Genomic DNA, 21,987 nt, shown 5'->3' with positions numbered 1-21,987 from the left:
GTCTATAAAGTAATTAAAAATAACTCCACCTTCATCAGCTGCAACAGAAGAGTGACGCACATATAAATGCATCAATAATGATGATCAGTTGGTTTAATATATATTATATTGACACTCTTCATAGTACAACAAAATCTAAAGATATATATGTTGTATTTGTCATTAAATGAAGTTAAAATCATACAAATCATATTGATGTTTAAATCTTTTTCTTGAGCTCACAGTAAGTACATCAGTACACTGACACACTTCAGTGGAACATGATCATCACTGAACAGGAAAAGTAATCAGTCTGTACCTGAATTCTCTCTCTGCAGCAGCTCCATGTGAACCTGTTGCTCCACCACCATGTCTCTCAGTGCCCTCAGCTCCGTCCAGACGTCAGGGTCGGTTTGCTTTGTGCTCTGCTGGGTCGATTCCTCAGCTGGATGTTTTGGATCTGTGTTCTGGTTGATCTCAGCCACCTCACCGAGGCCTCCAGCCTCCCCCTGAGCCCCTGATCCACACAGACCGAGCAGCAACAACAGCAAACCAGCAACAACCCTCATGGTCTCCACAGAGGTACAGTGGTAGAGTGGGTCTGTCTTATATCGTCTCCAAACTTCAGCTGACTGAGCGAGCGGGAAAAACAACAAGTGTTTCTTGTTTGACAGTTTGATTCAAGGCCTCCGATTATTCAATATGTTCTCTGTGCTGGTGAGAAAATACAAGCTGCTACAGGCTGAAGGAACACTTTAACTGTGTTCTTCACTGAGTCCATCTTCTGAGCTCATTCTCTTAGAAATGCTCTAAATTAATATGCAAACCATGCTTGGATTGAGCACTGTGATCGACCTGAGAGTGGGTCAGGGGTCAAAAGTCAGCGATCAGATCTTCATATTCATTTTTACTTGAATCAAACAAAATGCCAACTTACAACAACATGATGTTGCTTTAATACATCAATTTGTCCACATTGTTCTAATATTTTTTCTAACTGTTTATCATCAGTCTGTTTCCTTCAATGTTGTTTCTCACCTAGCCAACCAAAATTTTTTTTAGTTATAAAGATTTGTGCTTTTACTCTCTTTAAATAGAAAATCTGAATCTTAAATCTTCATGGCGAGTTATGAAATGCACAATGTTTTATTAATGCAGGTATCAATGCACAGTAAACAGAAAAACACTTTCTGTCATTACACATTTCTCATATTTATATAAAGAAAAATCACTTATATTTTCATCAGGAAGACTTTAATGCATATTGACAAGATATTGTATATTTGTTGAAAACTGAGGTGGTTTATGAGCAACATGTCTATTCATGTAGATGAATACAGTTAAAAATTAAACTCAACCTCGTTTTGTGTCTGATGTGTCTCCTCTCACACTGAGCTATAGTTTCTTATAGATGTACACAACACCAGATATGTAGCCGTGCTCCTGCTCCGACACCGCTCTCTCCCAGTCCTCCACCTGAGAGCGCTCTACACAAGTCCACAGCCCCTCTTCCTCCATCTGCTTCAGCTCACGCTCCAGCGAGGATTTGTACTGCAGATTGTCATTGTTACTTCTGGTTGTCATGCAAATGTAGCCACCTAGTGTAAAACAGGAAACGGTGCAGTGTCGTCAAAAAACTCACCTGTCGCTAAGAGACACTGATGTCAAATCAAAGATCAGAACTGCAGGTGTGACAGCGTCAAACCCAAAAAAAAAAAAAAGAAAAGAAAAGAAAATCCTCTCACGTGGTTTGGCGGATTTGCACAATTCTCTGACCACATCATAGGAGACGTGACCAACACTGAGCGCTCCGACGAGCACAACCACGTCAAACAGACCTGCAGGAAGTGAAGAGAGACCATCAGTGAGAAGACTGGCAATTTCAATATAGTTATTATATATTATTAATGTCGATCAGTGGGTCAGATTCTGACTCATCCGGGTTGGATAATTTACCTCATGGTGGGCCAACATCAACCCCTGGGCCCCACTGACTGATAACAATAATATTATAGGTGAATAATATTTAATGGCCATAATTCTAGAGATCTTTATATAATAAAGTCGATCACAAACAATCATATAGGATTTACGATATGTAAACATGTCTGTCATGTCTGTGACAGAGTAAACACATAAAAATGATCAATGAAATTACCCCGCTGCACAGGTAGCTGCCCTTCTCCCAGCAGGCACTGCTTCAGGTCCTGGTACAACCCGCTCTCTCTGGCCAACTCCAGCATGGCCTGGCTTCCATCAATACCCACAAAATTTCTAAATCCGTGTCTCTTCATCTGTTCAGTAGAAGCACATTTAGTTGTATATCAGCCTGGTCAAATCCACTGAATGTGAATCTGGAAAATAAAAAAATAAAAGTTCCGATCCAAAGAAGAAAAATAGACCAGAACACGTCTTTACATTTACCAAGATCACTTCAAACTCTAAACTCAGACAAACTTGAGATCGACACAGATGTCATATTTTATAGAGAGGATCACTTTTGGTCTTGTAGGTTCACCTCTTTTGCCACCAGTCCGGTGCCACAGGCCACATCCAACACGACAGCCGCCTCACGATCGCTGCTGAAATGTGTGGAGATGCTGTTTGCTGCCAGACTCGGTGCACGGTAGTCCAGAACAGCAACATCCTATTCAGAAGAGTCTGACGTAAAACCAGTGACTCTGAACACTGATGCAGAAGGCAAACATGAACATCTATCTGATCATATTTGTTAATTTTGTATAAAAACATCACACTATCTAATATATACTGTCGAACTGCTGTGAGTGCAGTAACACTATATACAGGACAGAGATACAGAGACTTTATAATGTTTTGTATTTTGAACTGTGTTATTTAGCTTAATGGGGCACTTTGTAGTTTTGGAGAGGAAATTAAAAGTCAGAATCTTAACAGTTATTATATTAATGATTTAATAATACAAACTCCTGAATACCTGAATACACACTGTTAGAAGCTAGAAAGGTGGCAGGGTCCGCCACATATAAACAAAGTAAAACAGAATGAAACTGTGCCATCGTTTAAGGTCAGTTTGTTTATTTCATTTGTTCAGGCATAAAAAGAAGATCTTTGTCTTCTGATTAATATTCCTTTGTAGTATGAAATGACCATAGTTAGTAAATAGTGACTAATGGTTCCTGATAATAACTGTTCTAATGATAAAAGTAAGAAATGAAGGGTAATCAAGTATGAAAGAGTTGCTGAAACATACAACTGGACACCAGCTGATTGAAATGTAAATCTACTGATTAAAGCTGCTGTAGTGTGACGATGTGAAGTGTAAAAATATAAACACAGATGTAAGAACAAGATCATATAACCAGATATACAAAACTTTTATTGTTTTTTTTTAAAATGCAGCGCCAAGATTGATCAGATATGATGAGATATATCAAGAAGGGGGCTGAGTTATCAAAGAGTTTCTACGAGCCAGAGATACAGATAGAGGAGAAGCACCTGATTCAAAAACCAAAGCAAGGCGAAGAGCAACCGGTTGATGTGCAGTTCTGCATGTAGGCCGAGCTTTGCGTAGGTGCAGAAGGAAGAACTGGGAATTTTTCATATAAAAATACCAGTGTCAGCAGAAATAACGCAGAGTCTGGATTGGCTGAGGCCATGAAACCTGATAAGACACTCCCAGTTTTCTGTGTTTAAAAGAGGACGCTCAATGCTTTGAACCTCGGGTCAGTTTGTTTTTATCACAGATTTTGTCTGTGTCTGATCTCGTGCTTTGTTTGCCGGCAAATAAAGTTCTTCTGCACTCAGCCTTGAAGACTCCTGGTGACTTTTTTTGATCTTTGAAATCTTTTGGACCAATTGAGAAAATTGAAGTCGATTGATGACACCTTCTCCGAAACTACAGAGCGCACCTTTAATGTTATTTTTCAGCCATTTTTCTTATACTTTAATTTAACTGGAAAAAAAATTGTAGGCTTAATTACAAAAAAAGTACTGACAATATTTTGCTTGTATCGTCTCTCAGTACTTCATTTATCTCACCTGATCATAGTTCTCTGCCCAGGTGTTGTAGAAGTTGACCTTTTCCTCTGATGTGGTGTTTTCATGACATGATAAGATAACTGCTTTCACATTTTCAAACGTGTTAGTGTCAGCTGACATTGTGGACAAACCTGTTCAAAGGAAGAGAGGACCAGAGACGTCAATAAAGTCAAGTCATAATAATAAAAGATACCAGAACAATCAGTATAGATTGTACGTTCAAAATTAAATTGAAATTAATTAAAGTTCAATGTGCCTACTCGTCAAAGGTCACTCTGCCAGTTTTACATGTTAAAATGTGTTTGCAGGTCTCATGGAGTACGACTGCATAATGTGAAAAAAAGTGCCTCCAGTGATATCACTAAGTGTGAAGTTCACTGTGGGTAATGTGGGCACTTTGCTTAGAAAAGGAAGAATGAGTCTGACAGTGCAATGGTCTCAAAACCTGGTGCTCACATTACCCACAATGCAACTTAGACACTAAATCGCAGGTTACATGCAGCTTAACCTTCAACCACAAAAGGCTTTATAAGACTTTTTTATAAGACATCTGCAGTCGTACTCCGCGGAACCTGCAAGCACACATAAGTATGTAAAACTGGTGGAGTCAGCCTTAAATTGGTGACCACACCTGAACACACCGGATCACCTTTCATACTTTTACATTCTCTAAATTAAGTCAACCACTAAATGTCACTGTTTTTATTTCATGACCAAATATGAAAAACACGGTAACAAGCAGTGCAACTATTACAGTGAAAAACAATGGCTTATTTTAATTGAGTTGTGCTGCTTTCCTGACCTGTGATTATAAAATAAACAGCCTGCTTCTACAGCGCTTATTACTAATTACTTATTACACAACATGCATCGTGGTGACAGAATTACCTTCAGTAGCCTTAATAATTATGTATTCGTCGTTCTCTCAAAGCTGTTCCAGAGTCAGATAAAGTGGAACAACAGCCTTCTTTTTGTCGTGCTACACGGACCAGGAAGCGCTAGAAGTAAAGTAGCGTTTAATGGTTAGAAATTACCTTGTTAAAGTCAAAACTATCAGAAGGAGACGCGTCCATAACGCATTTATGTATCTCCGCCATTAACTGCTTTTGACTTTTACCTGCCTGTACGTTCAGTAGCCTTCTTGTGATTTTTTTAGCCAGCAGCCAGACAGATAAATAATCCTCCGCCAGACGTTTAGACTCATAAACCCGCTGCTGCACTCACGACCCCGTCCTTAAAATCCCATATTTCCGACAACCCGTGAAGCGGACATTCCAAATTCTTGCACATGCGCAGCGGCGTTCTTCCAGGCTGCTGTTCGTGTTCCCACCTGCAGAGTGACCAGGAGTCAAAACAAAAGTCTTCTGGAAAGTCCTCCTGATATTTACCAGCAAGCTAACCAGCTAACTCACGTAGCTAGCGACAGCCCAGCCACGTTTGTCTCCAGGTGACATTTAAAAAAACACCTGTGGTAGCTTTTCGTCCGGCACATTTACACTATGGAGATCTCTCAAAAGTTCCGCTCTTTCTACAACTTGTTTTGGTCCGTTTTCGTGGCATAGCTGGAAGGCTAACGCTGTCTAGTAATATCAGTTAGCTTAGCATTGCTCTCCCCCTCCCCAGCCAAAAGCACCGTTGGACGGCAGAAGTTTATAACTTTTACTCGCTGGTAATGGGCCTCATGTATTATAACTTGTAACTTCAGCTGCATGTTCATATTTTTGTGTAAAACATTAAACTCCAATCGCCTGAAAGCTAATCACCACCTCGAATAACAGTTAGCTGTATCCCCTCCCAGTTTAAATGCTGTATTACATCAATATGTGCCACTTTAGCTGCTAACTAACTGCTGTATCACCTCCAAAATACCGTGAAAACTCATGAAACACTGAAGTTGTGTTTTTATCCACAGGGTTTTGTTTTTGTTTTTGACAGCAACATCCTCAACATGTCTATACTGGGACTAAAGAAGAAACAGCCAAAGACTTTCAAAGTCAAAGTCATCACCATGGATGCTGAAATGGAGTTCAGCTGTGAGGTATGGATTTATTTATTAAACGTTTGAGTCTAAAAGGATGATCGATCCATCTCTGTGTGGATGAGTGTGTGGATCATTTCCATGTCCAGGTTAATACATCGCTATTTATTTGTCTATATCAAATTAAATGAGCCCTTTCAAACATCCTTACACATTAAATAATATATGTTCTGACCAAGTCATGGTCTGTTTACTTTTTTTAAATGACTTATTTATCAGTTTTGAAGATGTAGTAGGAGTGCACCACACTGAGAAAGGAGAAAACAGTTGCTCTGAGCATGTTTCTTCATGATATAACCATTAATTTGCCATATAAGAAACATACCAACTGAATGATGTTGTACAAATTGCCTGGAAAAGCATCAGTCAAGTTTTTCCTGCAGAAAATTGTTCACTAGACATAAATTTACGGACTAGATGATGGTGACAGTTGTATCTCAGTTCACGCATCTACACTATAAAATCCTGAAGAAATGTCAGCAAAGCAGTCACATCCAGATTTTACCACAAAGTTCAAAAGTGATGTTGTGTTCTATAAAGATAGCATGAGTTTAGTAGTTTCTGGAAATGGGAACAGAAGCTGCAGACTCGTGCTTTTGCTGTCATAATCTGAACTCGCTGTCTTTCTCGGGCTGATTTTTCTCAGGTGAAGTGGAAAGGCAAAGACCTGTTCGACCTGGTGTGTCGCACTGTTGGTCTGAGGGAGACCTGGTTCTTTGGACTGAGATACACAGTAAAGGACACCTACGCCTGGCTGAAACCAGAGAAGAAGGTGGGTTAAACTTTGTGTTCATGTGCTGTTGGAATTATGGAAAAAAGTTTTTTTTTTTCCCATGTCCCACTCTGAACTCCAAAAGTCTGAGAGAATATGACACAGAAACATGACAGATGAAAGTCAACATTAGGTTGATGGTGAGAAACCTTTAATTAAGTTATGTATTGTACAGTCATTGTATCACTTGTGTTGTGCCAACATTTTTTTTTTTTTTTTTTTAATCCGGTCATTTGTAGGGCTGCAACCAATCATCATTTTCATTATCGTTTATTCTGCCGAGCCCAAAGTGTCTTCTGATCACTTGTTTTGACCAAACAAAGGTCCAAAGACACTTAATTTACCATTGTGAATAACAGAAAACCGGACAAATCCTTGTATTTAAGTTGCTGGAACCAGCAAGTGTTTGACATTTTTCCTTGAAAAAGTAATAGTACTTTAATAAATATATTAATCATTTAGTTTACAAAAAAGATCCCCATCCCTGCTTCCAAAGTCCAATCTGACTTCTTGAGGTTTCTTGTTTCATGTTCACTTTGCAGAAATACAAAACAGTAAATCCTCACATTTGAGAGCACAGAATGTATTTATGTGTTTGCTTGTTAAATGACTTCACACATAAATTGTTATTTAAAATTGTTGATAAATTCCAAGTTCAGCAGTCCATTACCTAATTAATCCTTACATGACATTCTGGCTGAGGGTCTGGTCTAACAGACACGTTAACGTTCACGTTTCTCTACTGTTTATTTATTCAACAAGGTCTTGGACCAGGAGGTTCCCAAGGACTCTCCCATAACATTTCATTTCCTGGCAAAATTCTTCCCAGAAAAAGTAGAAGAAGAGCTTGTCCAAGAAATAACGCAGCACCTCTTCTTCTTACAGGTAACACAGCCGAACAAATTCCTTCGACTAGATCTTTTTTTTTTCTTTTGTAGAAACACTTTTGAAGATTTATTTGCTGGTTTTATTTCAACATCCAAGCAGAATTCACTCCAAGTTTCAGAAAACTTAATGTGAAACTTTAACTTTGTTCAGTACGTGTTCTCACATGTCTTCAAACTCATGTGTAGGTGAAAAAACAGATATTAGACGAAGAGATATTCTGTTCCCCTGAAGCATCTGTTCTGTTGGCATCATACGCTGTCCAAGCCAAGGTAAGACATGCATACGTACAGACATACACAAGGTGAATGGTTCCTTACTGTATCTCAATGTTTTGTCCATCAAAGTCCACTTACAGTTAACGCTTTATGCTTCCAAATGAAAAGTTTTGCTCTCACAGATGGACCAAGACATAAAAAAGATACATTTCACCTTTTTAGATAATGATTTCTGTCTTCAGAAGAGCGGATCTGTAAGATGGCAAAACAAACTTTTTTCAGTTAGACGACATATATACAGTGTGCTTAATGTTTTGCCACTATTAACATTAACGTCTACATTTCTTTCTTTTCCACAGTATGGGGACTACGACCCAAACTTTCACAAACCGGGCTTCCTGGCACAAGACGAGCTTTTGCCAAAAAGAGTAAGTTTTCAGTTCTGTTTGCATATTTGACTATCCATGAAATTATATTTCCCATATTTGCGCACAGCAGTTGGCTAATGTCTTCATGCTTGTGGCTGTAATCCAGGTTTTGATGCAATACCAAATGACAGCTGACATGTGGGAGGAGAAGATCACAGCTTGGTATGCAGAGCACAGAGGCATCGCCAGGTAGGACTGACCCAGGAGGCCTTGTGACATCAAGCACGTAAAGAGAATTTACACCTTTACAAAAGGTGAAGTTCTACATCCTGTAGTTGAAGAATCATTTTTATATGATGGTTTCAATTTCCCCCTCTGTCCATTTTTTACTCAACAAACAGGGATGAGGCGGAGATGGAATACCTAAAAATTGCTCAGGACCTCGAGATGTATGGTGTCAGCTACTTTGCCATTACTGTGAGTGTAAAAGACTTCGCCTTGCTACGCTGTAAATTTACAAATTTGCATGATGTCCTTGAATATTACCGTCATGTTGGTTTGAGTTTCTGTTTGACATGTCCCATTGACAGCAAAACAAGAGAGACACAGACCTGTTACTTGGAGTGGATGCTCAGGGTCTTCACATCTACAGCCCCAACAGCAAACTCAACCCGAACAAGTCTTTTCCCTGGAGCGGCATCCGCAACATCTCTTACAGCGAGAAGGAGGTAAGTGCAAGCTGCAGCTGTCTTTCTTCAGTCAGGACCGTCTGCATTCTTTTGTCACATTCCTGTCACTTTGGAAGAAGGGGAAAAACGGGAGCAACAACTTTTAAATTCCATGTCCAAGTTTTATCAAGAGGATATTCATAAATATTGTTTCCGGATAGATACATTTCATAAGACAAAAATTATCATGTTCTGGCTCTCATCACTGTCCTCCTGCCTGACTACCTGTGTTTGTTATGCAGATCCAAACATTTGTGAAACCTGTGATAAGATTTTATCTTTAACCAGTTAGCTGAGCTGTAGTAAAGGCAACAAAGATGACTGTCGAAGCATTGCTAAAAAGTGCTGTCAGCAGTGGAGGGAAACTGAAATTTGTAACTTTCCCCTGTTGCAGTTCACAATCAAGCCTCTGGACAAGAAGAAAGATGTTTTCAAGTTCTACTCATCTCAACTGCGTGTCAACAAGCTGGTCAGTTTACCTCTAAGTCCATGTAAATGTTTGACCATGATGAAGTTATGTGAAGTAAGATATCGCCGGTTTGTGTCGCCTGTGTCTCCAGATCTTGCAGTTGTGCATCGGTAACCACGATCTGTTCATGAGGAGGCGGAAGGTGGACTCCATAGAGGTGCAGCAGATGAAGGCTCAAGCTAAAGAGGAGAAGGCCCGGAAGAAGGTCAGTGTTCGCTCAGATCCGCCGGAGAATAACCTGATGTAAACCGTTCATACATATGGAAACTAAGGTCATAAATATTTGATCATAGACGCTTGTTTTTACTGTGATTTTGTTTCTTGGCTTTCATCCAGATGGAGCGTCAAATCCTGGCACGGGAAAAACAGATGAGAGAGGAAGCGGAACGAGCTAAAGAAGAGATGGAACGAAGACTTTTCCAGTTGCAGGATGAGGCGCGACTGGCCAACGAGGCGCTGGTGAGAGCTTCATCGTTGGTTTGAGATAATTGTTGAATCTTCCAGACTTTTGGGTGAGATCCTGTGTGGGCAGCAACCTTTCACATTCCCGTTGTTCAGTGTTGTTATAAAGAGAGACACTGACAGAAATTGTCACAGGAAAATGACAAAAACAGCTCGGTGGTAATACAATGATGTCGTCTTCGTTATAGAGCCAGATGCCTTCGTGCAAAACCTAAAACTCTTCCGCAACTTATTTTATTCCCCAGCTGCGATCTGAGGAGACAGCAGACCTGCTGGCAGAGAAGGCCCAGATTGCTGAGGAGGAGGCCAAGCTGTTGGCCCACAAGGCCGCGGAAGCTGAGCAGGACAGGCAGAGGTTAGAGGTCACTGCCATGAAGACGAAGGAGGAGAAAAGGCTGATGGAGCAGAAGATGAGGGAGGCAGAGCAGCTGGCTGTCAAGCTGGTGGAGCAGTCAGAGAGGAGGTCTGGAATCATCTCGACTTGTGTCGCATTTGTTTAACTCACGGCTTTTCTATATGCATTACAGGTTTTTGTCTATTTTCAAACTGTATTCTTCAGCCCCAACTAACACTGACTGACTGAAATCACTTGAGGTATTTTACCAGATTTGTTCAGGAACCTCTGCAGTCACATGACTTCATGATTCCCTTCAAACGGATGCAGTTTTAAATATAACTCACTGAAACATCAGGCCCATGTGTCCAGAATAAGAGGAGATCACACACAGTATTCTGTTTATTATACTGTGGGGTTATTACTGTATATTGATAACATCATTACTGTCATCCATCGGCCTTGAACTAACCAAAGCTCTGGTTCCAGGTTGAAGGAGGCAGATCACCTGAAACAGGACCTGACCGAGGCAAAGGATGCAGAGCGGAGAGCCAAACAGAAGCTGCTGGAGATCACCAAAACAACATACCCTGTACGGTGGTGACCAGACGGCTGTCTTTGTGCTCTTTGTTATTTAAGTTTGTGAACGAATGCATCTTGTTGTTGTTTATCACTGAATAGCTGTGAAGTATTCTCTCCAGGTTACTACAGCGCAGTCGTATAATTAAGACTAATTAAGATGAAAATTGTGTTTTACCTTCATGAGTGTAACAACCTACTTGAAATCACTTCTCCTGTGTCCCAGCTCATTGCAGCCTACTCTACTCCACCCGCTCCCCCTGCTCCCCCCGAAGCCCCCGACTTTGCCTACGAATCGGCTTCTACGCGCCTCGACTTCAAGGACTCTGACATGAAGAGGCTGTCGATGGAGATAGAGAGAGAGAGGTGTGTTTTAGATCCCCTGCATTGATACTCTAGGCAGTTAAGATCTGCTTCTTTTATATCTTGTCATGCGTTAATGCAGGCTGGAGTACATGGAGAAGAGCAAACACCTGCAGGACCAGCTGAAGGAGCTGAAAACGGAGATAGAGTCGTTGAAGCTGGAGGAGCAGCAGCAGCAGGCTGGCCTCTACAACCTCCGCAGTGAGGCGAGGGGATACGTCCAGGAGCCTGTTTACATACCTCACAGCAACGTACGTACCAGCACTGCACATCATCGTCTTCTCAGTATTAGTATTACTAATGTTTTTAGTCTTTTGGATGATTGGTTACCCATTTTGTCAGACGTATAATAGAGTAAATAAAGCAAAGAATCCATATTGTAACTTATAATACATAAAGTGTTTTCGGTCCGTCTGCTGTTCCATAATAACGTGCTCACATGTTGACTGTAGCCTGCACGGTAACATTTGACTTGATGTGTAAATTACCAAAAGTATAACGGAAAGTGTTGTGCCAAAAATCTTCCTCTCAAATGGAGATAACAAACTCAAACACTGGTTTTGTTTTGCAGCGAAACTCCGCGTACATGTCTCAGATGGCCTATTTTGAAGAAGTGTGATCCGAGTCCTGCAGGATGAAGAATGAGGGCACCAGCTGTTGTGACTCTGAGCTTTTTTTTCATAATGTTTGGTTAATTTTTTACCTGGCTGAAGCTAACAGACAGACGCATACATACACCATGACTGTGTGCTTTTGGAAAAGACTTTTAAACTAATCCTTTACAGCAAACGGCCACTAGTTCGGCCGCCTGCGCAGGCTGTCAAGCTAGATTGTACCACTTGTCACACTACAGCACCTTCCACATGCCTTTTATATGTAATGAACACATTAATATGTGTGACACTGATTCAGGAAATGGTGCTGAAGATGGATGTATGAACGAGTTTTTGATGTGCTGATTTTTATTTTGTGGCTTTAAGGGACATTTATCTGTAAGATGGTCAGATGTAAAATCTCACCTTAATAACAAGTTACACAATAATGCCCTTTACAACATTTCTGGTCAGGGATTAATTCTTAATTCAATACCAGCTTTAGAAAAAGTTCTTGTATTAGATTATTGGCAATTTTTGTTTTTTTTCAGGCTGTGGGAAATTATGAAAAACAGTAATATCCTTAAGAGATTGTAAATATGGAAGCTTTTGGTCATTTTCTTTCAAACGAGCAAAGTGCCTCTCAAACTTAGCTTTTAAAAAATAATATATCAAAACAAATTCCCAACTTTCTGATAAACAAGCTCTTATTAAATGTGACTAATAAATACATTCACTATTGGGGCTGGGCAATATGGCCTTACACTAATATCTTATTTTCTAACACACGATACATACGTGGACATTTTGAAATCTCCTGCAAGAGAAAAAATCAAGTATGACAATATTTTTGACTAAATAGCTCAACATTATTGTAACAGTGTTGTAGGGGTGACTGTTGATATCAGAAAATAGTAACACAGTGAGATTTTTGTTAAATAATCATCAGTAATGTGGATTTAATGTCTAAGTGGGTAAAGACGAGTATTAAAACATGTAGAACAAACTGAGTTCAGAAAATGTTATCACTTTACTGTGACGCAGCTTTTAGACACTTCACGTCTATCTAACAATCCAAAATGTGAGACAATAAAGCGTCCAGTCTCAGGATATGTTATCGAAACATTGCCCGGCCCTGATTAAAGATCATTCTTGATCAGTGACATATAATGTGAACAACAACATGATGATCTTGCTCCTGAACGTATTAATTGCAGCTTGGAACAAAAGTTTGACTAGCGGACGTGTGCAGCGTCTCCTTGTGACACGTCATCAGTGTTCCATCTTTGTTTTGGTCTTTCATTTGTGTTTGCTTGCGTTTTTTGTAACTGACTTCATGAACTGCCTTTCCTGAAAACATCACACAGGTGCCTTTTTATAGTTTCTAGAGCCTCAGAGTGATGGTTGGTAGAAGTGTAGTTTACAGCTACAGGCTTCAGCTCTGTCATTTCAAGTTTTTATATTTTGTACTCTAGACTGTCGATGTGCCTTGAACTTTATTTTGTACTTTTTATGATTTGAGTTACTGAGGTTTTATTTGGTATCGTGTCCTCGCGTGTGTCAGCGTTCGGGTAACTTTAAAATTCGATTCTGATTCGCAGAACGGCAGATTTACGGCCTTTCCATTTTCTTTTTGTTGCTCTCGTGTTCTTCTCAGGGTTAGTGTCGGAGACAATCACTGCAGGAAGAATCTCATTGTTTTCCCCCTGAGATACACAGTATGGAATCCAACAATGGTGACTTTTGTTTTGAACAGGCTACTTTCATTAAACGTAGGTAAATCCAATAGGTTCTGCTGGCAGTGGGTGCTCATTACAACCTTATAAAAGGGAGAGGCTGGATGCCAAATGTACAGCCGGAGATTCTTCATGTTTGTTTATTTGGAACTATTAGACTCGATTATGGACCTAAAAGTGATAAATATCAGTTTGTGATTGCCCTCATGATTAGGTTACAAACAAGTGAGGCTGACCTTGTTTTTATGTAAATGTTATTGTCAAATGTCCAACTAGAAATGTCCTTTTTTTCATCATTGCTTAAGTGCTTCAGTTTGCATCTTTAACCTTATTTATTTGTGCTGTAATGCCTTGAGTAACATCACCGCACACATTTTCTTGAGGTCTGTCATTGAGGAGGACTGTATTGTAATGTAATGTCTGTTTTGATGATTCTATAATGGGATTTTCCTGCCAAATTCAAGTCCTATGAATAAACAATTAGGTTTATTTTGATTCTCCTGCACAACAAAAGTTTTGTCGGTGATTTGGAACCCCAGATGATTTTTTTGTGTACATCATTTCAATACAACAGTGATCATACAACAGTGTTTCTGTTTTCTTCTGATGATTGTGCAGACATTTGGAGTTACTGTATATCATACACAACTGGAATTGCACTCTGTGGAGCGCTGACCCCCATCAAGTCCCAACAGTTACTCACAGATTGCAGCGACATAAATACGCCTGATTTCTTTTCATCAAGACCAATTAGTTAAAACTATAAAAAGCGCCCTGTCTCACAACGTGGGGTCCATCCCTTCAGCTGGAAGAGTTAGTGGGGTCTAATCTGCACTGAGACAAATCGTCTTTCTGACTTTTAATGGAGATCACCTCATTAGTTTTCATGTTATCCTGCTGACAAATGAGCAGATGCAGGTGAAATCAACCTCCAAAGTAAGGAGATTATAGAATAAGTAAGAATTGGCCAACTGATGAATTCAAACTCACAACATATAGGGAGCAGTGTATAACCAGAGTCACAGCTGTTACTGCTGCTGCCAGCTGTTACTGCTGCTGCCAGCTGTTGCTGCTGCTGCCAGCTGTTGCTGCTGCTGCCAGCTGTTACTGCTGCTGCCAGCTGTTGCTGCTGCTGCCAGCTGTTGCTGCTGCTGCCAGCTGTTGCTGCTGCTGCCTATTAGCTCGCCATGGAGCTGGTGATGAGTGGAGTTTTAATGCTGGACAGGCCGGGGCTAGCTGGCTAGCATGCTAAACATTGCAGCACAATACATAGATGCCATGACATGAAAAACGTTATTTTGCACCTTTTTTATATTATCAGAATGGCGTCAACACTGAACACAAATACTAATATCATTGTAAGTAACAGACTGAGCAACGACAGTTGGACAGAAAATACCTGGAAGCTATAAATACATGGACACGAGTCAGCCACACATGCAGCATCAGTGTGTGTCTGTGTGTGTGTGTGTGTTAATAAACACAGTGTTGACACAGTTGTGACTACATGAGAGAGCGTCACAGTTAAAGACAAATTGACGTATTAAAGCAACATTATATATAAGTTGGCATTTAGTTTGATTCAGAATAAAAATGAATATGAAGATCTGATCCCTGACTTTTGACCCCTGACCCACTCTCAGGTCGATCACAGTGCTCAATCCAAGCATGGTTTGCATATTAATTTAGAGCATTTGTAAGAGAATGAGCTCAGAAGATGGACTCAGTGAAGACATGTATGTGTGTGTATTAATAAACACAGTGTTGACACAGTTGTGACTACATGAGAGGGCATCACAGTTAAAGTGTTCCTCCAGCCTGTAGCAGCTTGTATTTTCTCACCAGCACAGAGAACATATTGAATAATCGGAGGCCTTGAATCAAGAAACACTTGTTGTTTTTCCCGCTCGTTCAGTCAGCTGAAGTTTGGAGACGATATAAGACAGACCCACTCTACCACTGTACCTTTGTGGAGACCATGAGGGTTGTTGCTGGTTTGCTGTTGCTGCTGCTCGGTCTGTGTGGATCAGGGGCTCAGGGGGAGGCTGGAGGCCTCGGTGAGGTGGCTGAGATCAACCAGAACCCAGATCCAAAACATCCAGCTGAGGAATCGACCCAGCAGAGCACAAAGCAAACCGACCCTGACGTCTGGACGGAGCTGAGGGCACTGAGAGACATGGTGGTGGAGCAAAAGGTTCACATGGAGCTGCTGCAGAGAGAGAATTCAGGTACAGACTGATTACTTTTCCTGTTCAGTGATGATCATGTTCCACTGAAGTGTGTCAGTGTATTAAAAAGTTGTTGTGAGCTCCAGCAATAAAGCTTCAAAAGTCAACATGAATGAAAGTGTCATTGAATGAAAAATATAACAGAGCTCGTTGTTTTTCACTTTTGTATTGTTAGTAATTAATTTATGCTTTCACAAACAAAACTCAAACTTCTTCTGTTTTTCAGTCCAAGCCACAGAACTTGTGTCTTTGGAAAGCAGACTGACGTCCTCCGAGAGCAAAACACGGGACCTGGAAAAAGAGAACGCAGGTATCACACTGACAACCTTCACCTCAAATTAAGAACAGTTTATGTTGCCTAAAGATCACCTGAACTACACAGGTGTTGGATGAGGAAAGATTTTTGTGAATAACTTGTGTAACAATCACATTAAATTACATATTGTGTCAGTATATGGTCTGATCATGAATGAAACAATAGTTTTAGCACTGGTTCATATGGACAGAGAAGATATGGGTCAGGATACTGTAAATAATGTGTTGTGCATGTTGACAGTTTGATATTTTGATGTTTGTGATTCACTGTCATTACATTAACTCCAGACCTGCAGACCAGACTGAGCAGCAGTGAGTCCAGGATCGACCAGCTGGAGAGAGAAAATGCAGGTGAGGGTTGTATCTACTCACACACACACACACGCACGCACACACACATTACTTAATTACAGATGTTCTTCTTCATGTCATCAGAGAAACCAAAGGTGGCCTTCTACGCAGCTCTGACTGATGCAGGAACTCTTGGACCATACAACACAGACATCACACTGAAATACAGCAAGGTCTTCACCAACACTGGCAAAGCTTACAATCCATCTACAGGTAACATACTGCAGCTCACATGTGGACATTTTACATACATCAGTTGTTCCTGTTTTTCATTTTCTGCTCTCACTCTGTAGGTTTCTTCACAGCACCAGTCAAAGGTGTTTACTGGTTCCAGTTCACTGTGCACGGTTACGATACTAGTGCTACAGGTGTATATGTGTACAAGAACCACCAGATAATGATGGCAAATTGGGAGAATATCAACAATGGGGTTCGTGAGTATTTGACTAACTCTCTGGTGTTGGAGCTGACAGCAGGAGATGAAATTCACCTGGTTCTCCCATCAGGCTGGTCCGTCTATGACAGCCTTAGTAATTTCAACACCTTCAGCGGCTCCCTTCTCTTCACACTGTGAGGATGTTGTTCAGGCTGCTGTGTGACTGATTTGTCACAAACTCTGTTGTTATTGGCTGAACTGTGAATCTTTATAAAATGCTGATATTTCTCAGCACTGCTGCCTCCAGGACAACTTTCTGTACCTTCACTGCATGATTCAAACAGTGTGATTCTCAATCTGACTTCACTTTTGTGTCGTCACATGAAAACAGCATTTAAATAAATCAAAGTTTCATTCAAGTGTTTCTGTCTGTTCTCACTGACTGTTGGCTGTAAAGCCTGAGAGAAGTTTCACTGATTCACTACATGAGTCTCATTTCAGCCGTTCTTTGTTCAAAATGATTTCGATGATCCTTCATTTTCATATTTGACTTTTTAGTGTAAAAATAAAAATGCATCTGAAAAAAAACATTACCAAATGTGAGTCACTCACAGTTGAATGTATGAATATCTGACCCCTGAATGTGGACAAAGTGGACTCTGACTGATGCAGTTATCATTTTCACAACCAGCGCCCATATTGTGTGAGCAGCAAATGTACTATCAGGTGTTGTCAGGCAGCAGAAAGTGAAAAACCTGTCCATAAGTCAACGAACCTACATGGACGGGTTGGCACCACATGTACACCCTGCTGGAATGATCAGCGAGGCTGCTTTCAGTTATTTTAGACGTTTCCACGCACACAGCAGAAAATATCATGGCACATTTAAACCACACAAGGAAAAACTGTAGTTATAAACTTGACAGGACAGAGGAAACTCTCCAGAGGAAACAGAATCAAACTTTCAGCTTCGTAAATAAAACTTTGAGACAGCTCTGATGGAGCTCAGGATTTATCTGGAGGGTTGCTGCCTTATTCCAAACAACTGAACTATATGAATCTGAACTGTGTTTGTTTTACAGTTTGGACAAGTAGATGAAAACAGAACATTGATTAATGATCGATGGAGTTAAGCTGTTGCACCTCATGCATGATGCATGCTGGCTCTTATAAATGAGAATGAACACTTTGCTCTTCATCACCTGCAGTTGCTTCTGATTCTGGTTTCAAATTCTGACAAACATTTAACCCAACATGTAGAGCAGCCTGCACTGAGGCTACGAAACAGCCAACAACATGTGCAGTAAAACAATAATTGTTTGTTGTATAGTTGATGTTATCAGCATTCTTTACCCATACTGTAATTATCTACACACCCTAAAAACACTTGTGCCATGGACTTTAGACGTTGCGCCATCGATTGTTTAAATAGGACTGTTGTTGTTTTTCCCGCTCGCTCAGTCAGCTGAAGTTTGGAGACGATATAAGACAGAGCCACTCTACCACTGTACCTTTGTGGAGACCATGAGGGTTGTTGCTGGTTTGCTGTTGTTGCTGCTCGGTCTGTGTGGATCAGGGGCTCAGGGGGAGGCTGGAGGCCTCGGTGAGGTGGCTGAGATCAACCAGAACACAGATCCAAAACATCCAGCTGAGGAATCGACCCAGCAGAGCATGAAGCAAACCGCCTGTGACGTCTGGATGGAGCTGAGGGCACTGAGAGACATGGTGGTGGAGCAAAAGGTTCACATGGAGCTGCTGCAGAGAGAGAATTCAGGTACAGACTGATCACTTTTCCTGTTCAGTGATGATCATGTTCCACTGAAGTGTGTCAGTGTATTAAAAAGTTGTTGTGAGCTCCAACAATAAAGCTTCAAAAGTCAACATGAATGAAAGTGTCATTGAATGAAAAATATAACAGAGCTCGTTGTTTTTCACTTTTGTATTGTTAGTAATTAATTTATGCTTTCACAAACAAAACTCAAACTTCTTCTGTTTTTCAGTCCAAACCACAGAACTGGCATCTTTGGAAAGCAGACTGACGTCCTCCGAGAGCAAAACACGGGACCTGGAAAAAGAGAACGCAGGTATCACACTGACAACCTTCACCTCAAATTAACAGTTTATGTTGCCTAAAGATCACCTGAACTACACAGGTGTTGGATGAGGAAAGATTGTGAATAATTTGTGTAACAATCACATTAGTTGTTTTGGACAGCATGGAAAATTCTATATTGTGTCAGTATATGGTCTGATCATGAATGAAACAATAGTTTTAGAACTCAGGCAGAGAGAAGATATGGGTCAGGATACTGTAAATAATGTGTTGTGCATGTTGACAGTTTGATATTTTGATGTCTGCTCTGTTCTGTGATTCACTGTCATTACATTAACTCCAGACCTGCAGACCAGACTGAGCAGCAGTGAGAGTGAACTTCTCATCAGCAAGTCCAGGATCGACCAGCTGGAGAGAGAAAATGCAGGTGAGGGTTGTATCTACTCACACAAACACACACACACACACACACACACACACACACACACACACACACACTACTTATTCACATACGTTGTTTTCGTGTCGTCAGAGAAACCAAAGGTGGCCTTCTACGCAGCTCTGACTGATGCAAGAACTCTTGGACCATACAACACAGACATCACACTGAAATACAGCAAGGTCTTCACCAACATTGGCAAAGCTTACAATCCATCTACAGGTAACATACTGCAGCTCACATGTGGACATTTTACATACATCCGTTCAGGGACATGCACATGATTATAGAAGGGCGGGGGCTCAAAATCTGAAAAGGGCAGTACGTGCACGCTTAGCACGTGCCAACATTTTTTCAGGCCTTAATAACACAATATGTAGATTAATTCATGTAAAATTAATAAACAAAGTACTTATAGAAAGCTAACTACTTAGCTGAATATCCTGTGTAGCTGTGAGTGATTTGCAATTGCCATTTCATTTGTGTCAACAAATTATTGTCAACATGAGTTTATTCACATCATCGTAATACTGAGGTTTAGAAGACATGCAATTCAGCTGCAATGCAATGAAACACTGGTTTATTATCAGGCTATTTATTGGAGGGCAAGTGCAAACTAGAAATACATGCTACACATCTAAAAATGTGACAAAACCAAGAAATGACTGTTAATAGGAACAGCAATAAACTCAATATCTGGAGGAAGTTTAAGATTTGTGGGAAGACAAACAGCTGAGACAGACAGCTGTCAGATTATTCTCAACTCTCATTAACAAACAGTTAGCTCAACAAGCACAAATGGGCGCTTTTCTGAAATATGACTCATATTTAAACAAGTTGAATAAGTGGAAGGCGACTTGTTAGCCCCTAAAATGAAGTTGTGTTAATGGATTTATAGCTCACAAAGGTTCAAGTCGCTCCACTGTCACGTCTCGTCTACCTGCATGGTAGAGTTCACGATGAGGCAGCAGCTTCTCTCTCTCAGTTCAATTCAAAAGGCTTTATTGGCAATGAGTAAATAGACAAAAGAGATAAAACAATGTATGTACATGTAATATGAGTCTCTCTCCTCTGTGAGAGAGAGAGCAGAGCCACAGCGGACAGAGAAGCAGCTTTATAGGCTCAAAACACACACGACAACTCTATCACTTACAAAATGCGTACGCTAAATAACTGTGGCATTTTTGTACCATTGTTTTTTTACATTCCTTTGCACAACAGGAATTTATTCATTCATTCAAAAGGGCACTTTTTAATACGAGGCAAAACAGGCAGGGGCTCAAGGACCCCTCGGGCCTTATGTGTGCACGAGCCTGCATCCGTTATTCCTGTTTTTCATTCTCTGCTCTCACTCTGTAGGTTTCTTCACAGCACCAGTCAAAGGTGTCTACAATCTCCAGTTCACTGTGATGGGTTACGATGCTGGTGTTATATCTGTACAAGTGTACAAGAACAACCAAAGGATTATGTATAATTGGGAGAGGAACGAAAACGATTCTGTTCCTGAGTATTTCACTAAGTCTCTGGTGTTGGAGCTGACTGCAGGAGATGAAATTCACCTGGTTCTCCCATCAGGACATTCTATCTTTGACGACAGTAATAATTACAGCACCTTCAGCGGCTCCCTTCTCTTCACACTGTGAGGATGTTGTTCAGGCTGCTGTGTGACTGATTTGTCACAAACTCTGTTGTTATTGGCTGAACTGTGAATCTTTATAAAATGCTGATATTTCTCAGCACTGCTGCCTCCAGGACAACTTTCTGTACCTTCACTGCACATATCAAATAATGTGATGTTGATTCTGATTATTGTTTTTATTGGATTTTAGTGAAATTTCTATTTTTCATGAATATTTTAAAACATCAACCGATTTTCTCAATAGCTTCCAGGTCATTTTACTCAAAATCAATAGCAAAATGTCTTCCTGTACTGGTAGGCCCACCTGTTTGTACTGGATTTTAGTGGGGTTCTATTTTTCCTGAATATTTTAAAGAAAGGTCTGAATTTTTGATGTCTAAAAAACGATTTATTTCTTTTAGACAGTGTTAATTATATTGTGACCAAACAGGGACGATCTGACTGAATAACCTTGACGAGACGGCCGTTATACTGTGAGCAGGAGACTTTCCCAAAAAACAAAGAAGGGATGAACAACGTGTCAATAAAGATACAGTGGTTAACCAACTCTCTGAAGTGTGTTCCTTCATTTTCTGGAGGCATTTCCACTTAAGAAGTCATATGAAAAAGATAAGTTGGGTTTCAGTGTGTTTTTCTGTGCACCTCCCATAGACTTCACTAGCTGTCACCACAGTCTGGTACCAAAGTAAATAATGACCCTCACTTTGGGTCCTTGACTGAGTTCTGGGGTCTGATGTGTCTGTGGCACCACTGACCACAAGATGGCAATGTTTTATGATCAAAGTCATGGTGCACAGCCAGATATTGTTCAAAACCACAGAACTTAAATCCTCACATCAACAATACCACACACCAGGAAGAAATGTGGGCATCAAGAATGTTTTTTCTTGTATAACCTTATTTCTCATACTATTCCTATGTATTTTTTTTTTACTTACAGTATCGAGTAAATACATTTTTACATGTTCCAGTATCTACACAAAGTCTCCTCTAAAGTGAAATTTGTATTTTGCGCTCTGAAATGGTAGCATCTGACGAGATA

The 21,987-nt window shown here is 40.4% G+C and overlaps 3 protein-coding genes across 8 annotated transcripts; 2 read left to right on the top strand and 1 right to left on the bottom strand.

Moving 5' to 3' along the window:
- Positions 1-1,101: 1,101 nt before the first annotated feature.
- Positions 1,102-5,251, bottom strand: mettl27 (methyltransferase like 27). Its single transcript, XM_037119762.1, has 7 exons — positions 5,117-5,251; positions 4,888-4,997; positions 4,000-4,130; positions 2,498-2,626; positions 2,138-2,273; positions 1,725-1,817; positions 1,102-1,577 (listed from the first exon to the last, which is right to left on the bottom strand). The coding sequence occupies exons 3-7, from the start codon at positions 4,117-4,119 to the stop codon at positions 1,375-1,377; spliced, it is 681 nt and encodes a 226-aa protein (XP_036975657.1). The 5' UTR covers positions 4,120-4,130; positions 4,888-4,997; positions 5,117-5,251; the 3' UTR covers positions 1,102-1,374.
- An 86-nt stretch (positions 5,252-5,337) lies between these two features.
- nf2b (neurofibromin 2b (merlin)) lies at positions 5,338-14,134 on the top strand. 2 transcript variants are annotated; one of them, XM_037119734.1, is made up of 17 exons: positions 5,338-5,668; positions 5,935-6,037; positions 6,684-6,809; positions 7,572-7,694; positions 7,883-7,966; positions 8,272-8,340; positions 8,447-8,529; positions 8,682-8,757; positions 8,871-9,008; positions 9,403-9,477; positions 9,569-9,682; positions 9,814-9,936; positions 10,185-10,402; positions 10,763-10,865; positions 11,079-11,218; positions 11,298-11,466; positions 11,787-11,834. In XM_037119734.1, the coding sequence occupies exons 2-17, from the start codon at positions 5,948-5,950 to the stop codon at positions 11,832-11,834; spliced, it is 1,779 nt and encodes a 592-aa protein (XP_036975629.1). In that variant the 5' UTR covers positions 5,338-5,668; positions 5,935-5,947. The 2 variants fall into 2 exon arrangements, with proteins under 2 accessions (XP_036975629.1, XP_036975628.1); XM_037119733.1 differs by having other exon boundaries at positions 5,340-5,668; positions 5,912-6,037; positions 11,787-14,134.
- A 1,309-nt stretch (positions 14,135-15,443) lies between these two features.
- LOC119031342 (complement C1q-like protein 2) lies at positions 15,444-21,100 on the top strand. Of its 5 annotated transcripts, none has more exons than XM_037119758.1 (5): positions 15,444-15,772; positions 15,999-16,082; positions 16,376-16,438; positions 16,523-16,651; positions 16,732-17,234. In XM_037119758.1, the coding sequence occupies exons 1-5, from the start codon at positions 15,523-15,525 to the stop codon at positions 17,010-17,012; spliced, it is 807 nt and encodes a 268-aa protein (XP_036975653.1). In that variant the 5' UTR covers positions 15,444-15,522; the 3' UTR covers positions 17,013-17,234. The 5 variants fall into 5 exon arrangements, with proteins under 5 accessions (XP_036975653.1, XP_036975652.1, XP_036975654.1 ...); XM_037119757.1 differs by lacking the exons at positions 15,999-16,082; positions 16,376-16,438; positions 16,523-16,651; positions 16,732-17,234 and adding exons at positions 18,815-18,898; positions 19,211-19,294; positions 19,400-19,528; positions 20,666-21,100 and having other exon boundaries at positions 15,450-15,772; XM_037119756.1 differs by lacking the exons at positions 15,444-15,772; positions 15,999-16,082; positions 16,376-16,438; positions 16,523-16,651; positions 16,732-17,234 and adding exons at positions 18,230-18,588; positions 18,815-18,898; positions 19,211-19,294; positions 19,400-19,528; positions 20,666-21,100.
- The last annotated feature ends 887 nt before the right edge of the window (positions 21,101-21,987 follow it).

This window comes from Acanthopagrus latus, chromosome 13 (genome assembly GCF_904848185.1).
Source record: "Acanthopagrus latus isolate v.2019 chromosome 13, fAcaLat1.1, whole genome shotgun sequence".
NCBI classification, from domain to species: Eukaryota; Metazoa; Chordata; class Actinopteri; order Spariformes; family Sparidae; genus Acanthopagrus; species Acanthopagrus latus.
This window is presented reverse-complemented; position numbering and strand designations above follow the sequence as displayed.

Bases quoted from the DNA above. Each gene is read 5' to 3' on its own strand.
- mettl27 (XM_037119762.1), bottom strand. From the start codon at position 4,119: ATGTCAGCTGACACTAACACGTTTGAAAATGTGAAAGCAGTTATCTTA. The intron at 2,627-3,999 runs GTGAGATAAATG...TCTTCTGAATAG, and splicing joins GGGCAGAGAACTATGATCAG to GATGTTGCTGTTCTGGACTA. The intron at 1,578-1,724 runs GTGAGAGGATTT...GTTTTACACTAG, and splicing joins GTGCAAATCCGCCAAACCAC to GTGGCTACATTTGCATGACA.
- nf2b (XM_037119733.1), top strand. From the start codon at position 5,948: ATGTCTATACTGGGACTAAAGAAGAAACAGCCAAAGACTTTCAAAGTC. The intron at 6,038-6,683 runs GTATGGATTTAT...GATTTTTCTCAG, and splicing joins AAATGGAGTTCAGCTGTGAG to GTGAAGTGGAAAGGCAAAGA. The intron at 7,967-8,271 runs GTAAGACATGCA...TCTTTTCCACAG, and splicing joins CATACGCTGTCCAAGCCAAG to TATGGGGACTACGACCCAAA.
- LOC119031342 (XM_037119757.1), top strand. From the start codon at position 15,523: ATGAGGGTTGTTGCTGGTTTGCTGTTGCTGCTGCTCGGTCTGTGTGGA. The intron at 15,773-18,814 runs GTACAGACTGAT...TCTGTTTTTCAG, and splicing joins GCTGCAGAGAGAGAATTCAG to TCCAAACCACAGAACTGGCA. The intron at 19,295-19,399 runs GTGAGGGTTGTA...TCGTGTCGTCAG, and splicing joins GCTGGAGAGAGAAAATGCAG to AGAAACCAAAGGTGGCCTTC.